Source organism: Octopus bimaculoides, chromosome 2 (genome assembly GCF_046866305.1).
Source record: "Octopus bimaculoides isolate indiv1 chromosome 2, ASM4686630v1, whole genome shotgun sequence".
Taxonomy (NCBI): Eukaryota; Metazoa; Mollusca; class Cephalopoda; order Octopoda; family Octopodidae; genus Octopus; species Octopus bimaculoides.
In genome coordinates this window covers 136,628,107-136,644,114 of record NC_142929.1, presented here as the reverse complement: position 1 = coordinate 136,644,114, position 16,008 = coordinate 136,628,107, and the positions used below count along the sequence as shown (strand labels likewise).

At 38.0% G+C, this 16,008-nt stretch overlaps 1 protein-coding gene across 1 annotated transcript in view; it reads left to right on the top strand.

Moving 5' to 3' along the window:
• The window catches only part of LOC106873490 (pyridoxal kinase), a 55,107-nt gene that overhangs the window by 7,755 nt on the left and 31,344 nt on the right, over positions 1-16,008 (top strand). Inside the window, exons 2-4 of the mRNA XM_014920875.3 lie at positions 6,933-6,987; positions 8,223-8,327; positions 11,236-11,319. Of these exons, the coding sequence (XP_014776361.1) occupies positions 6,933-6,987; positions 8,223-8,327; positions 11,236-11,319 (244 nt within the window). The remainder of the gene's footprint in view (positions 1-6,932; positions 6,988-8,222; positions 8,328-11,235; positions 11,320-16,008) is intronic.

The window sequence follows — 16,008 nt, the reverse complement described above, 5'->3', positions numbered from 1 at the left end:
ATCTATCCACCTTCCTTGTGTAAGTTACTCAAATTAGGTCACAAACATACACCCCCACCATTACCTTCATCATTTGTGGTATGTGAAAGTCACTGGTCACAAAGAAACTTCCAGTAAATCTATGTGTGGGTGTGCGCTGTGCTTATGTGAAGATTCGGTTTCCATTATAAATGCAAAAGTATTAAATTTGACAGAGAATAGAATGCTTCAACGCATATAGTTATGCTTCTCACTATTGTGAGTTCAAACTTCATTGGGATCATTTTCCACTTTTTATATAATATACATCTATAATAATGAATTTACTGAATACAATGCTTAGAAAAAGTATTGTATACAATGCTCATCTGAAAAAGTGGCTAAAAGTGTATGAATAGTACATAGAATGATGCACAGAAAATGAACAGTGAACGAGTTGTTTAAAAGAAAATGTGGGGTGGGGAGCTGGCAGAAACGTTAGCACGCCGGGTGAAATGCTTAGCGGTATTTCGTCTGCCGCTACGTTCTGAGTTCAAATTCCGCCGAGGTCGACTTTGCCTTTCATCCTTTCGGGGTCGATAAATTAAGTACCAGTTACGCACTGGGGTCGATGTAATCGACTTAATCTCTTGTTTGTCCCCTCTATGTTTAGCCCCTTGTGGGCAGTAAAGAAATAAGAAAATGTGAGGCGGGGACATCAGGTGGATTGTTGGCAAATTTCAGGAAGCAGGGAAGTTTTGAAGGATATAGGGTCTCAATAGTTAACAACTGACGCAGGTAGTTTATTCCACGCTTCAGCAATTCTTAGTGTGAAAATAAATTCTGTTGCATTTCGGAATGGTCAATTTTTTTTTTTTTTTTTGCCAAATAAACACACGCACTATATATTTGTTCTTCACTCGTTTATTACTGTTTTTTTTTTGTTTTTTTAATTTTAATTTGTGTACATTGTCCAGAAATCTTTCGTCACACATCTGTGACCTCTTCAGCAACGCTTTTCACTTTTGTGTGTGCTCTTGCCACTATAGAGGTTACAGATGTGTGATGAAAGATTTCTGGACAATGGTCATGAGTTAAACTTTTTAAAAAAATAACAGTAACAAACAAGTGAAAAATAAATATATAGTGTGTATGTTTATTAGCAATAAAAAAAAAAAATGACCATCCCCAAGTACAACAATATCTGTTTCAACACACGATTTCATATCAGGAATCTTGCAATATAAATTGGTAAAAATAAAATTTTATTTTTATTAAAAGTAAGTACTAAATATTACTCTATTTTTTAAATAAAAATAAGTACTAACAAGAGCACTCAGAGAGTGCAAACCTCCACCAAGGCAACACCAATGTCCTCTCAACGATTAGCCAGAGATGATTTTTAAAATGAGAATATCTGAAATAAACTCGATTTCTCTCACAAACAAGAATACTAAAAATGAACCCAACCACTCTTAAAAACGAATTAAAAAAAAAACGGAAAAATAATCCAGAATCCTTGTCCAGTACCGGATCAATCCCGAAATCTAATCAGTTCATGCTAATCATAAGGCCAAACATGCCTGAAAGTTTCATCTGAATCCATCCAGCAGTTCTTGTCCACAGACAAACAAACCAACAAACACAGCTGAAAACAATACCTCTGCCTTCGCTAACGGGAGGTAAATATTACTCTATTAATTAATAAAAGTGAGTACTAAATATTACATTATGGTCAATCCAATTAATTATACTTCATTCTTGAAATTTGTTTGCTTTGTGATTGCATGGCTTTGGGTTCAGTTCCACCGTGCAGAACCTTGAGCAAGTGTCTTCTACTCTATCTCTGGGTTGACCAATGCCTTTTGTATCAATATGGTAGAGGAACTGTGTAGAAACCTGCTGTGTGTGTCTATATATGTCTGTATGTCACCCACTTACCACTGTTTAACCCTTACATTACTGTATTTATTTTGAGATGCTCTGTATTTCTTTCAATTAATTTTAAATATAACAAAGAATTTAGTAAAATAACTTAGTTATCATTCAGCTAGTGTTAGAAACATAAATTGTGACTAAGGTTTGGTAGAAGATTTTAACTCAAAACTTATAAAAAAAAACAAAAACATTTGTACTCAGAGCCAGAACCGGTTTCAGCCGGTTTGGTAATGAAAGGGTTAACAACCACTTTTGGTTTGTTTATGTTTCTTGACTCAGTGGTTCAATAAAAAAGATCAACAGAAAAAGCACCAGGCTTAAAAATACATTAGTACTGGGGCTGATTTGCTTGTCTAAAACATTTCAGGGCAGTGCCCTAACTTGGCCACAATCTAATGACAGACATAAGTAAAATGTAGTTGCTTCCCAACCACATGGTTCTGAGTTCAGTCCCACTGCATGGCATCTTGGGCAAGTGTCTTCTACTATAGCCTCAGGCTGACCAAAGCCCTGTGAGTAGTTTTCAAAACTTAAAGAAAAGACGCCCATCGGGTGTGTGTGTATGTGTCCATGTTTGTCCCCCCACCCCACCACCACTGCCTGACAACCAGTGTTTGTGTGTTTGTATCTCCAAACTTAAAGGTTTGGCAGAAAAGAGACCGACAAAATAAAAACCAGGCTTAAAAAATTAAGTCATGACTCACTTTGTTAGACTAAAACCCTTCAAGGTGGTGGCCCAGCTTGGCCACAGGGAAATGACTGAAACAGATAAAAAAATCAATTCAAATACTTAAAATCAAAAAGTAAGCTGAGATTTATTAATCAGTTTAATTCTTTGAATATGACATTAACAGATTTATAGACAATCAGGTGGTATAGATTGTAAGTGATCTGTTTTACACGTTTTGCAGTTGAACAATTAAACATCACAAATGGTACAATTTACTTTCTGTCTTAATTATGATAATTATGTTTCTATTGTATAGCAACCACTGTAGACTTAGCATGGATAATTAGATAATTAGAATTCACTTCCTAATATCTTCGCCTCCCTGGCACTTGTGCCAGTGGCACGTGAAAAGACATTTGAGCGAGATCGTTGCCAGTGCCGATGGACTGGCTCCTGTGCAGATGGCACATAAAATACACCATTTCGAGCGTGGCCATCACCAGTACCGCCTGACTGGCCCTCATGCCTGTGGCACGTAAAAGCACCCACTACACTCTCGAAGTGGTTGGCGTTAGGAAGGGCATCCAACTGTAGAAACTCTGCCAAATCAGATTGGAGCCTGGTGTCGCCTCCTGGTCCACCAGTCCTCAGTCAAATCGTCCAACCCATGCTAGCATGGAAAGCGGACATTAAACAATGATGATGATGATGAAAATGATGTGAATCCTTCATGTAAATATAATCAATATAAACAGTTTCTGTCTACCAAATCCACTCACATAGCCTATTGTTATAATCAAAGATATTGAACATAGGACCATGTGGTTGGGAAGCAAACTTCTTACCACACAGCCATGCTTGCACTCATTTATTTTCCATTGACCTTGTTTCATTTGCTTGTTTTCCACTTCAGTCCTCCCTCGCCACTCACTGAGGAGAAAACAGCAGGATGTCACTTATTTGTGTATTTACTCTCCTATCATTTACATAATGATTGAAGTCTTTCCATGTTGTGCCAATGGGATAATATTTTCACTTTGATTGCAATAAGACACCACAACTGTAAATATTGATTTCAGCATTGGAATATCAAACAAGTTTTAAAATATAAAGGAATTTATTGATAAATATGAGTGAGATGAAAAAACACAAAATAAAAGATATAAATACTTAGACCTTTTTTTTTTGTCTAAGGCCATTACAATTTTTCAATGAAATCATGATTTTATGATGTTTTTGAATATTTTTAAACTAATCAATTACATGGTCACATACCATGGTGTATTTTTTTGTATTCATGCCCAGGTATGTGTGTCTACTTATCTAGTTACACCTCTACCTGCTTGCTTCTCTGCTTATCTATTCTACCTATTTGTCTATTCTACTCCTCCGTCCTGAAAAGTAGAAATTCACAACAACTACTTTTAGTTCGTTTGTGGAAGGGATTTTGTGATTATAATCTTTTCAAATTGCTGGTGTGTGTGTGTGTGTGTGTGTGTGGAGGAGGAGGAGAAGGGTGCCCTTGTTGGTTGGCTTTATTGGTTCAAAATGTGTGGCATCGTTTGTTTGTCTGTGAAGATCACTGCAGGAAGTCATGTGTTATCTCTTTGTTTTGCGAAGGTGTTTTCTCTTGGCTTTGTAGAACAGGGTGGCAAGATCTAATTAGGTTAAGAATTAATCCCTCATTCACTCATTGGGAGCTAAAAGTGTATGAAGAAACAGATGTCTTCAAGTTGGTCCACAATGTGGTGAGACATTTCTTGGCCTGGTGGAACAGAATAGCATGATACTCTTTTATTCTGTTACTTGTTTTAGTCACTTGACTGTGGCCATGTTGGAGTACTGCCTTAAAGGGTGTTTGTCGAAGAAATCGACCCCAGGACTTATTCTTTGTAAGCTTAGTACTTATTCCATCGGTCTCTTTTGCCGAACAGCTAGCGATGTCAGGTGGGGTTGTCAAGCGATGGCAGGGGGACAAACACAGACACACACGCACAAATATATACATATATATATAAGTTTCCGTCTACCAAATCCACTCCCAAGGCTTTGGTCAGCCTGAGGCTATAGCAGAAGACACTGGCCCAAGGTGCCATGCAGTGGGACTGTACCCGGAACCATGCGGTTGGGAAGCAAGCTTCTTACCACACAGCCATGCCTGCACCTATGATTAGCAAATTGGTATAGGAATTGATGAGTAACTTGTTTGTGGGTGAAGAACAGTTGGTGTGTAGTGTTAGTAGCATTTCATGTCTCACAGGTATATGCATTCATATATGGAGCTACATTCATACATAGATGAGGTACACACAACATACAAGCATTTACAGACCTGCTAACAAGATATACAGTTTTAAATGACATGCACTATACATAAAACACTTGTGGACATCAGGGCTAACACTGCTTACTTGTTAAAATTTCTCTTTTCATTTGATGCTGAATATCCATATTTATGTTTGTGGCTCCTAACTTTCTGCAAGTAAAATCTCATTTTTATATCTAAAATTCGATTTGAAGCTTCTTCAGGGGAATAGCTTGGAAAGAATGAGACAAAATTTACTATTGTAAATAAATACAATAGTAAATGGAATAAAATTTAATTTAAGTAATTAATTCTTCTTAAGTAAATTAATTCTTCCCTGAAATGCATTAAATACTTACCTACAGTGAGAATGAGAAATTAAGAAGTATAAATGTAAAATAGAATGAAATCAAACAAGAAACTTCATATTCAGTTTTAGCTACCATAAAAAGACAATGGTTTTGCTCGCAGAAACATGTTTATCTGAAGTTATAAATGCAAATTTATGTACAGCTGTTTTGTATGAAATGAGAACAATGTTATTTAATAATGGTGAAGCAATATTAGAGCTGGAATTCAGAATATAATTTCTCTGGAGCTAGTTTGTTCTAAGACCTTGAATAAGTTTCAAATTTGATTGTAAATTCTATTCAGACTTTTTGTGTGTGTGTGTGTGTTGTTTACTCTGTAATCAATGATCAAGTACCCTCAGCGGTAAACCCACTTCAAGTGTTATTATCATTTGAAACAATAGAGTAAAACTGTTCCTATTTTACTATCGTCTATCTGGTTTCAGTCATTAGACTGTGGCCATGCTGGGGCACCACTTTGAAGGGTTTAGTCAAACAAATTGACCCCCAGTGCTTATTCCTTTTTTAACTTTGGTACTTAATCTATTGGTGGGCATTGGAACATCCAGACTTTCCTAAATTTTTTTTTTTCTTCTTCCAAGCTTTTAGAATTCATAGGGTTGGTTCTCCAGTATCTATGGCATATAAGTGAATGGGACCCCATTTCATTGCAGGGTTCACAGCCAACAATTTCAAGAAGAGGGGGGGCAAGTCAATTACATTCAACCTGAATGGTTGACTGGTGTTTTATTTCATCAACCCTAAAGTAATGAAAGGCAAAGTCAACTTCCGTGGGATTTGAACTCAGAATGTCGAGTGCCAGAAATAATACCACTAAGCATTTTCTGCTATGTACAGAAGATCTTGCCAGCTCATCACCGTCAAATTATATTTTATCATTTGATTAATGTATTTCAGAGAAGAATTAATTTACGTTATCAAATTTTATTCCATTGAAGGTGGCAAACTGGCAGAATCATTAGCACGCCTGGCAAAATGCTTAGTGGTATTTCATCTGTTTTTACGTTCTGAGTTCAAATTCCACTGAGGTCGACTTTGCCTTTCATCCTTTCGGGGTCAATAAATATTAAGTACCAGTTGCATACTGGAGTCAATCTAATCGACTGCCCCCAACTCCATCCCCCAAAATTTCGGGCCTTGTGCCTAGAGTAGTACGGCTGCGAGCTGGCAGAAACGTTAGCACGCCGGGCAAAATGCTTAGCAGTATTTCGTCTGACGTTACGTTCTGAGTTCAAATTGCGCCAAGGTCGACTTTGCCATTCATCCTTTTGGGGTCGATGTAACCGACTTAATCTCTTTGTATGTTCTTGTTTGTCCCCGCTATGTTTAGCCCCTTGTGGGCAGTAAAGAAATAAGAAAGGAATTATTAGCACGCCAGGTGAAATGCTTAACAGTATTTTCTCTGTCTTTATATTCTGAGTTTAAATTCCACTGAGATTGACTTTGCATTTCCTCCTTTCAGGGCCAGTAAAATAACTAGTTGAGTGCTGGGGTCATTTTAATCAATTTTGTCCTTCCCTCAAACCTGCTGGCCTTGTGTTAAAATTTCAGACCATTTTTTATTCCATTGCTAAAGTTCAGATTTCATAATTATGATTGACTGAAAATAAAGTTATTGCTGACTATTATGTTTGATGTTAACGTATTTGTTACTAACTGAAATCACTTTTGTTTCTTTTCCCGACGTCAGCTCCATGGGTTTGAGACAAGTGCCATAAACTCTGTTCAACTCTCAAATCATACAGGTAGGTCATATCATTATTTTGATATCCACTTTTCCATGCTGGCATGGACCTGACTAATATCATTCATGGATAACAACAAATATTTTAGTGGTTGATGACAGTACTGTCTGATTGGCACCCGTGCCGGTGGCACATTAAAAGCACTATTTGAGTGTGGTCATTGCCAGTACCACCTGACTGCCTCCCATGCCAGTGGCATTTAAAAAGCACCATTTGAGCGTAGTCGTTGCCAGTACCAGCTGACTGGTCCCATGCCAGTGGCACATAAAAAGCACCATTGGAGCATGGTCATTGCCAGTGCCGCCTAACTGGCTCCCATGCCGGTGGCACGTAAAAAGCACCATTTGAGCGTGGTCATTGCCAGTGCCGCCTAACTGGCTCCCATGCCGGTGGCACGTAAAAAGCACCATTTGAGCGTGGTCATTGCCAGTGCCGCCTAACTGGCTCCCATGCCGGTGGCACGTAAAAAGCACCATTTGAGCGTGGTCATTGCCAGTGCCGCCTAACTGGCTCCTATGCCGGTGGCTTGTAAAGAGCACCATTGTAGCATGGTTGATGTCAGTACCACCTGACTGGCCCACGTGCTGGTGGCATGTAAAAGGCACCCGCTACACTCTCAGAGTTGTTGGCGTTAGGAAGGGCACCCAGCTGTAGAAACTTTGCTAGATCGGATTAGAGCCTGGTGCAGCCTCCTGGCTTGCCTGTCCTCAGTCAAATCGTCCAACCCATGCCAGCATGAAAAGTGAATGTTAAACGACGATGATGATGTTGTGTGTGCATGTGTGTGATGTAGGTGCAGGTCTGTCTGTGTTGTGGTGAGGTTCATTTTCCAGTCATGTTTTTGATTTCAGTGTGGTTCAGCCTTACTACAAGGCACTTTGGGAAAGTGTCTTCTACTATAGCCCCAGACCACCCAAAGTCGTGTGAGTGTGCTTGGTCATGTGTATCTCCATTTGTTTACATTTTCTCTGAACATCGTCAGCTACAATTGGTGGTAATGGCACTGATAAATATATATATATATATATATATATATATTTTAATGTAGTGATTTGTTTTGGCTGGTCAGAAAGTAACATATTGCTGCTTCAAACATTTTGGGGACTTTTGAAAAACTGACCGATTTGTATGGATATATCACTTCAGCTAGCCTGAGTAAAAGGTGAAAGAGCTATTTTAAAATTCTAGTGCCGCTTTGGTATAAACACACACATCTATTTCCTTAATTTCTACAGGTTATCAGTATTTCAAGGGTCAAGTACTTGGTGCTAAAGAAATTGATGAGTTATATGAAGGGCTCAAGCTGAACAAATTAAACAGTTTCTCTTTCATTCTGACAGGTAAGTGTAAATCTAAAATAAAAGCAACTTTTCCTAAAATCTTTATTGCACATTAAAGAACGAAAGCCAAATTGTTTGCAGGAGTGGTCAGACAATACCAAGGTGAACAGGCTTCCTGTACAGCTATGATGTGTCAATGGTCAAGTCATACAGGTATTATTGTCACCATTCTCTAGCTGTTTGGACTGGTGACTCTGTTCTATTGTAATGTTGGACTACGTACTGGAATGTTTTTGGTTCAAATACATTTCAGAGATTCTTTCGGGTTGATAAAATAAGTACCAGTGGAACACTGGGGTCGATGAAATCGACTTACTCCTTCTCCCCAAATTGCTAGCCTTCTATCAACATTTGGTGGAGGCGCAATGGCCCAGTGGTTAGGGCAGCGGACTCGCGGTCATAGGACCGCGGTTTCAATTCCCAGACCGGGCGTTGTGAGTGTTTATTGAGCGAAAACACCTAAAACTCCATGAGGCTCTGGCAGGGGATGATGACGAACCCTGCTGTACTCTTTCACCACAACTTTCTCTCACTCTTACTTGCTGTTTCTGTTGTACCTGTAATTCAAAGGGTCAGCCTTGTCACACTGTGTCATGCTGAATATCCCCCAAGAACTACGTTAAGGGTACACGTGTCTGTGGAGTGCTCAGCCACTTGCACGTTAATTTCATGAGCAGGCTGTTCCATTGAACTGGAACCCTCGACGTCGTAAGCGACGGAGTGCCAACAACAACAACAATCAAAATTAGCACTGTTATGCTAATTAGTCGAGGAATGAAGAGTAGTGGAATGATTGATTTAAAAGCTTCTCAGACTGATTGGAGGAAGAGATGGTCAACTTGAACCAGAAACCTGACTAAAGTTCCTGCAGCAGAGTAAACTCCACTAAAGTCACCTAGGGACTGGATGTGGTGGATGATGACAGATTAAGTCTGCCACCCACAAAGCATTTCGTCCTGAACTCTAGCACTTGCATCAATCCATCACCTTAGACTGGTTTATTTATTTTACTGACCCTTGAAAGGATGAACTCTGTGATGTCCTTGTTAAATTTGAACTCAGTGTGCCAAACGCAGGAACAAATACTGCAAGGCATTTTGTGTTATGCTCTAACACCTCTGTCAATTTTCTACTTACATATCTGTTGAGTTAGAACCTAACCAAACGGTGGTGAGTTTGTATTTGTATTACTAATGCCGTACCATAACCAAGTTACATAACTCTAGCTGGCTTGGATGGAGTGAATTCTGGAGTCTGAAGAAACTGGTGCTGGTCTGTGTTGGGAACAATTAGTGAATAGAAATTTAATTGTTGTAAGGGGACATCTTCATCCTCATCATTATTTAACGTCTACTTTGCCATGGTTGTATGGGTCAGACAGAATTTATTCAAACAGACTTTCTACTACTGGGTACCTTTCCTGTCACCAACACTCACCTGAACAGGTGCCTTTTTATGTGGTACCAGAACAGGTGCCTATTTATCTGGCACCAGAACAAGTGCCTTTTTATGTGGCACCGGTACTAGCAGGGTCACAAAAAAAAAGAAAAATCCCTTACTTGAAAAGTTGGTTATGCTTGACAACAGGAATCACTTCTGACTATAAAAATCATGCCTGAAATCCCTCCCTCGATCACATCAAAGCTGTGCTTAAACAAATGAGTGAATTTCTTTTTGTTCAACAATTTTTATTCCTCTGTATAGTTAGTGTTTTATGGTTCAGGTTGACTGCTGAAATTTCTCATTACTAAGGTAGACTTATTGTTTATATTCTTTTTTTTTATATTTTCTGAATGAAATCCACACTACCTCTGTCATTAAAGAGTGTCAGAAACTAAAAAAAAATGCAATGAAATCTTTCTTTCAAACAATAAAATTGTTTATATCTGATAATAAAATTTTAATTTACGAGAGAAAATTTCTGGTTTCTTTCAATTAAAATATACCTGAATGTCTAAATTCAATGCTTCTGGTTGATACTTCATAAAATACATGTTTATTATGTGTCCTCTTATTTATGTGTCCTCACTGACAGTTTCATATCATTGGCTTACTTATCCTATTTTACGTTTCAAGTTTTCTGTTCTAGTTTTGTTTTTGTTGTTTTTTTCTTAACTTCTATCTTCTGCTTCTTTATGTATTAAGGTCACAAATATAGTCAATCTGAGACTGATCTGATGTCATTTTATGCATTGTATATGCCCTTAGAAAACCTGTCTTTTGGAGGGCTGGGGTTTTTTTTTTTTTTTTAATTGCTAGGAATCTCTCTACACTATTTGGTTAGTCATGTTGACTGAATTTCATTTTTTGTATCCAAACAATGTATACCTATTTCAATTTTGTCTATATGTATTTGTGTGTATGCATGCACACACACACACACACACACACACACACACACACACACGCTTGTATATAAAGACATTATTGTGTGGTTAAGAAATTTGTTTCCCAACCACATGGTTTCTGTTTCTGTTTCCATCCCACTTTGTGACACATTCAGCAGGTGTCTTCTGCTATAGACTCAGACAGACCAACGCCTTGTAAGAAGATTTGACTGACAGAAACTGAAAGAAGTCCTTCGATATATATTACATATAAATGTTATAAACTGGAGCTGTTAAGATTTTTATTTAAGTTTTTTAGTAATTTTTTTTTATAATCGCTTTAGTTAGTTTTATTTTGGTGACTGTCTTAATTCACAAATATTGCATCATAAAGCGTTTGCTACTGTATTTAAACTCTACCTGACCATTTACCTTTGTCTATTTTGTGTCATTTCTGAAATTAATTTAGACATGGGCATTGCCAAAACCTGTTTTTACTTACCCTTTCTTTCATTTTTGTTCTCGTCTCTTACATTTCTTTATGGTTTATTATTTTCTACTTGGTATATTATTATATACAGGTTACATGGCCTCAAAGTCTTTTCTGGAAAAAGTGGGTGAAGCAATAAGAGAAATGAAACAAGAAAATCCCAACACAATATATTGTAAGACTCTGTTTTCTCTTTTCATTTGTTTCTTGTTTAAGTCCCAGCAGAAGATATGATAATATAAAAACACCTGCCCAACAATGGAAGGTCTGTAAGCTCATGCTATTTAACTCAATAACTTTTTTGCTGAATTGAAAACTTATAAAAAAAGGAGGGCATGTGTCCTATTAATTGCCATTTAAAAAAAATTTAATATTTTGTATCCAGTTTTCAATGCACACAGATTAAATATTTTTATCCTTGCTTTAAAAAACCCCCAGATAAGTGGTTTTATCTTCCTGGTTGCTCTATTGAAACTGGGTGAGGGTTGTCGGTTTGAGAAAATAACATGCAGCTTGTTACAATTACATGTAGAGAATAAAACTTAAACCTCCATTCATTGTATTTCTAAATGTTGAATGACAGAGTTAAGCAGGATAACATCTACTATAATAATACTCTTGTGTTTTTCTCTGTCACAACATATGAATGAGAAAGGAGGGGGTGATAGATGAATAAGGAAGAAAGGGGTGATAGCAAATTGGTAATGGGAGTGTTTCAACTATATGTGAGTATATGTGTCATCATCATCATCGTCGTTGTTTAACATCCGCTTTCCATGCTAGCATGGGTTGGACGATTTGACTGAGGACTGGTGAACCAGATGGCTACACCAGGCTCCAATCTGATTTGGCAGAGTTTCTACAGCTGGATGCCCTTCCTAACGTCAACCACTCCGAGAGTGTAGTGGGTGCTTTTACGTGCCACCAGCATGAAAGCCAGTCAGGAGGTACTGGCAAGGGCTATGCTCGAAATGGTGTATTTTACATGCCACCTGCACAGGAGCCAGTCCAGGGGCACTGGCAACGATCTCGCTCAAATGTCTTTTCATGTGCCACTGGCACAAGTGCCAGGACAGCAACGTTGGTAACGATCATGCTCAAATGGTGCTATTTACGTGCCACTGGCTCGGAAGCCAGAAAGCTGATGCTCTGGCAATGATCATGCTTGGACGGTGCTCTTAGTGATCTACTGGTACAGGTGCCATCACGATTTCGGTACCGTAAAAGGAAAGTATGTGTGTGTGTGTGTGCAATGGAAGTGGGATAGTGAACATTCAACACTAAAAAGAAATATCAAACAGTGTTTCAACTCTGTGTAAGTATGTGTGCATGTACAAAGGAAGTGTGTGAATGTTTGTATGTGTGAACCAGCGTTCTTTCAATAACAAATGATGATTGATGTCACACCTCAAAAGACAACCATTAGATAACATTGACAAGTGTATTAATTTGATTTACCATCCATCATCATCATCATCGTTTAACGTCCACTTTCCATGCTGGCATGGGTTGGACGATTCGACTGGGGACTGGGGAGCCAGATGGCTGCACCAGGCTCCAATCTGATCTGACAGAGTTTCTACAGCTGGATGCCCTTCCTAATGCCAACCACTCTGAGAGTGTAGTGGGTGCTTTTACGTGCCACTGGCACAAGGGCCAGTCTGGCGGTACTGGCAACGGCCACACTCAAATGGTGTTTTTTACGTGCCACCTGCACAGGAGTCAGTCCAGCAGCACTGGCAACTACCTCACTCAAATGTTTTGTTCACATGCCACTGGCACAAGTGCCAATTTATATATAAAAATACTACAGTTAGCTGTTATTTTTGACGGTACAGGACCAGCTAGTAAATAAATAAAATGCACTTCTTTCTTGGATGATCCTTCAAAAGTGATATTAACAACAGAACTTCATCTTAAAATAGATGTGGTCAATTTAGCATTAAATTGCAACCTTAGTTGAATTACTATTTCAGAAGTGCAGTTATAAGTAAGGACTTACCCTGATTCACCATTATTCCCATGTCTGCTCTGGTCTGGACCCTAGTTATGGCTTAAAAAGCAGAATTCAGTCAAGTGCCTTAGGGTTGGTCCTTAGACATGTTTTACTTAGGCCCACCATTGATGGACATGCACCGATGTCAAGTGAATCAGTCATCCAGCCTGACAATTACATAGGACCTGTGCTTCAAGGATAAACACGAGAGAGCAGGAGATTAGAGCAAGGAATTGTAAATAATTGTAAATAAACCAACAGAACAATGGCGGAGAGCTTGCAGAAACGTTAGCACGCCGGGCGAAATGCTTAGCGGTATTTCGTCTGCCATTACATTCTGAGTTCAAATTCCGCCGAGGTCAACTTCGCCTGCCTTTCATCCTTTCAGGGTCGATAAATTAAGTACCAGTTACACACTGGGGTCAATGTAATCGACTTAATCCCTTTGTCTGTCCTTGTTTGTCCCCTCTGTGTTTAGCCCCTTGTGGGCAATAAAGAAATAAGAAGGCAACAAGATGTTCTTTGATGCTGACTATCGATAACAGCAGTGAATCAAGACTGAAATTAATGAGCTGTTGTTGTTGTTGTTTAATTCCAGCTTAGTTTAGTTGAAAAGTTGAAGCAGACCTATGATCAAAGATGCTCCTACTGTGACCATCCAGTTCTAAAATAGGTTCTTATAAGCACTCAGCTCACGCTATAAAGTGGTCGGCAATAGGAAGAGCATCCAGCCATAGGAAGCATGCCAGAACAGACAAATGGGGTCTGAACAGCCCCCTGGTTGGTCAACTCCATGTCAAACCATCCAACCCATGCCAGCATGGAAAACGGACATTAAAGGATGATGATACATTTATATATTTATAATGGACATGCTGCAACTTCTGTCTCCCTTCTCTATTTTTCTGTCGTTACAATAATGGGCCTCTTCAGAGCTGTTTTGTCTTGTACTTCTACCACTCAGATACCCCAAACTCACTCCTCTCTCTGCCTCTTGTTTCTTTGTTACATCAAACTCCCTGTCCTCACCTGTGCCAACTGCTATTCCTAGTCCTATCTTCCTAGAACATCATCCCTTTGGAATCTTTTCTTTGCTCACTTTGTTTTTTTAATCCTGCAGCTGTTGACATGCAAAGATCAAATATCAGTCTTCCTCCAGGAAGACTGATATATATATATATATATATATATATATATATATATATATATATAATGTATATATATATATATATATATATATATACCAAACATAAATTGAAAACAGAACACAAAGGATATCGTGGTACATGTGCTTCAAGCTTTATAAACAATATGTTATTACATCAGCATAGGTATATTATTGATATATTGATATAAAAGATGGTTTAAAGCTCTCTTTAGCTGCAAGCATTGCTAGTCCAAAGATTACATCACAAAAGAAAAAGTACACTTAGTATTATCCATTATAATAGGTTTATCACATTCCTTTAACACATACCCTAACAATGTTTGCGGCTGAAGAGAGCTTTAAACTATCTTTTATATCAATAATATACCTATGCTGATGTAATAACAGATTGTTTATAAAGCTTGAAACACGTGTACTGCAATACCCTTTGTGTTCTGTTTTCAATTTATGTTTGATATATTCTCTCACCTCTGGCACTATCTGGCATATGCAGGTGCTTACACTTATCAAGTATTACCTTTAAACTTACAGTACCTACGTATATACATATATATATATATATATATATATATATATATATATATATATTTTCTACAGCATGAAATCTGTTCTGTTCTGGCACTTATCTTTCTAACTTTAACCCGTCACCTCATAGCATGCAGCTGACTTCCTCTGTTGTAGCCCAACTCAGTCAAAGGGGATTTTAGTCTTGCAAACGGTTTGGTGACCCCCTTAGTAATGCTGGTGTCACAAAAAAGTGCTTGGTACACTCTGTGAAGCAATTGGCATTAGGAAGAGCATCTTGTCATAGAAACCATGTCAAAACAGAGACTAGAACACAATGCAGTCATCAGATCTGTTGGATCCCGTCAGCCCATCCAGTCTATGCCAGCATGAGAGATGAACATTAAATGATGATGTATTCATGTATATGCATGTAGATATATACAGGATGGCCCAAAAGTAGGTTTACAGTTATTCAATTATCTCTTTTGCATTCATATATTAACAGTTTAATTTCTTAAATATAAAAAAAATATGAAACCATTATTCTATGCTAATTTAGTTAATTTTGTCAAGCTCCATTCTCAGTTTTTAAGATAGAAATTTAAATGTGATAAAATGTTTTAAAAGAAATTTTAAAGTGTTTACGTGATAACTGTAAACCTACTTTTGGGCCACCCTGTATTTTAGGGTGAGATCTGGGTGTTATACCCAGCATGGCAAGTCCAGTGTAGTCTCCTGCTTGATTTGTAGAAGTGTGCAAGGTACATAATTCTATTTGCCTTAGCTCTGTTTCATTTTTGATGTTTCATTGCTAGAAATGCCATCCAACTGTATGAAAATGAACGAACCACAATAAGCTCACTTATCCTCTTTCACGTAATGTTAGCACAGTAAATCATTTGAAGAGTAAACATATTCATGTATATGTGTGTATCTGTTTATTGAGTGGTTCTAATGTATACGTATGTATATTTATGTGAATGACTTACAGAATAGAAGTTACATGAAACTGCTTTTTTGATATTGGAAAACTATTTTGATTTAATGCTCAGTAGTGAATTCCTTTTCTCCATCTTGCTTACAACAGTCTAAGACACTTCAGGCTTTTTGTTTATGTTAGGAAAAAAAAAAAAAAGATTGACAGGATGGATAATGGATGGATAGAACCATCAGAACATTGGAGAAAATGCATT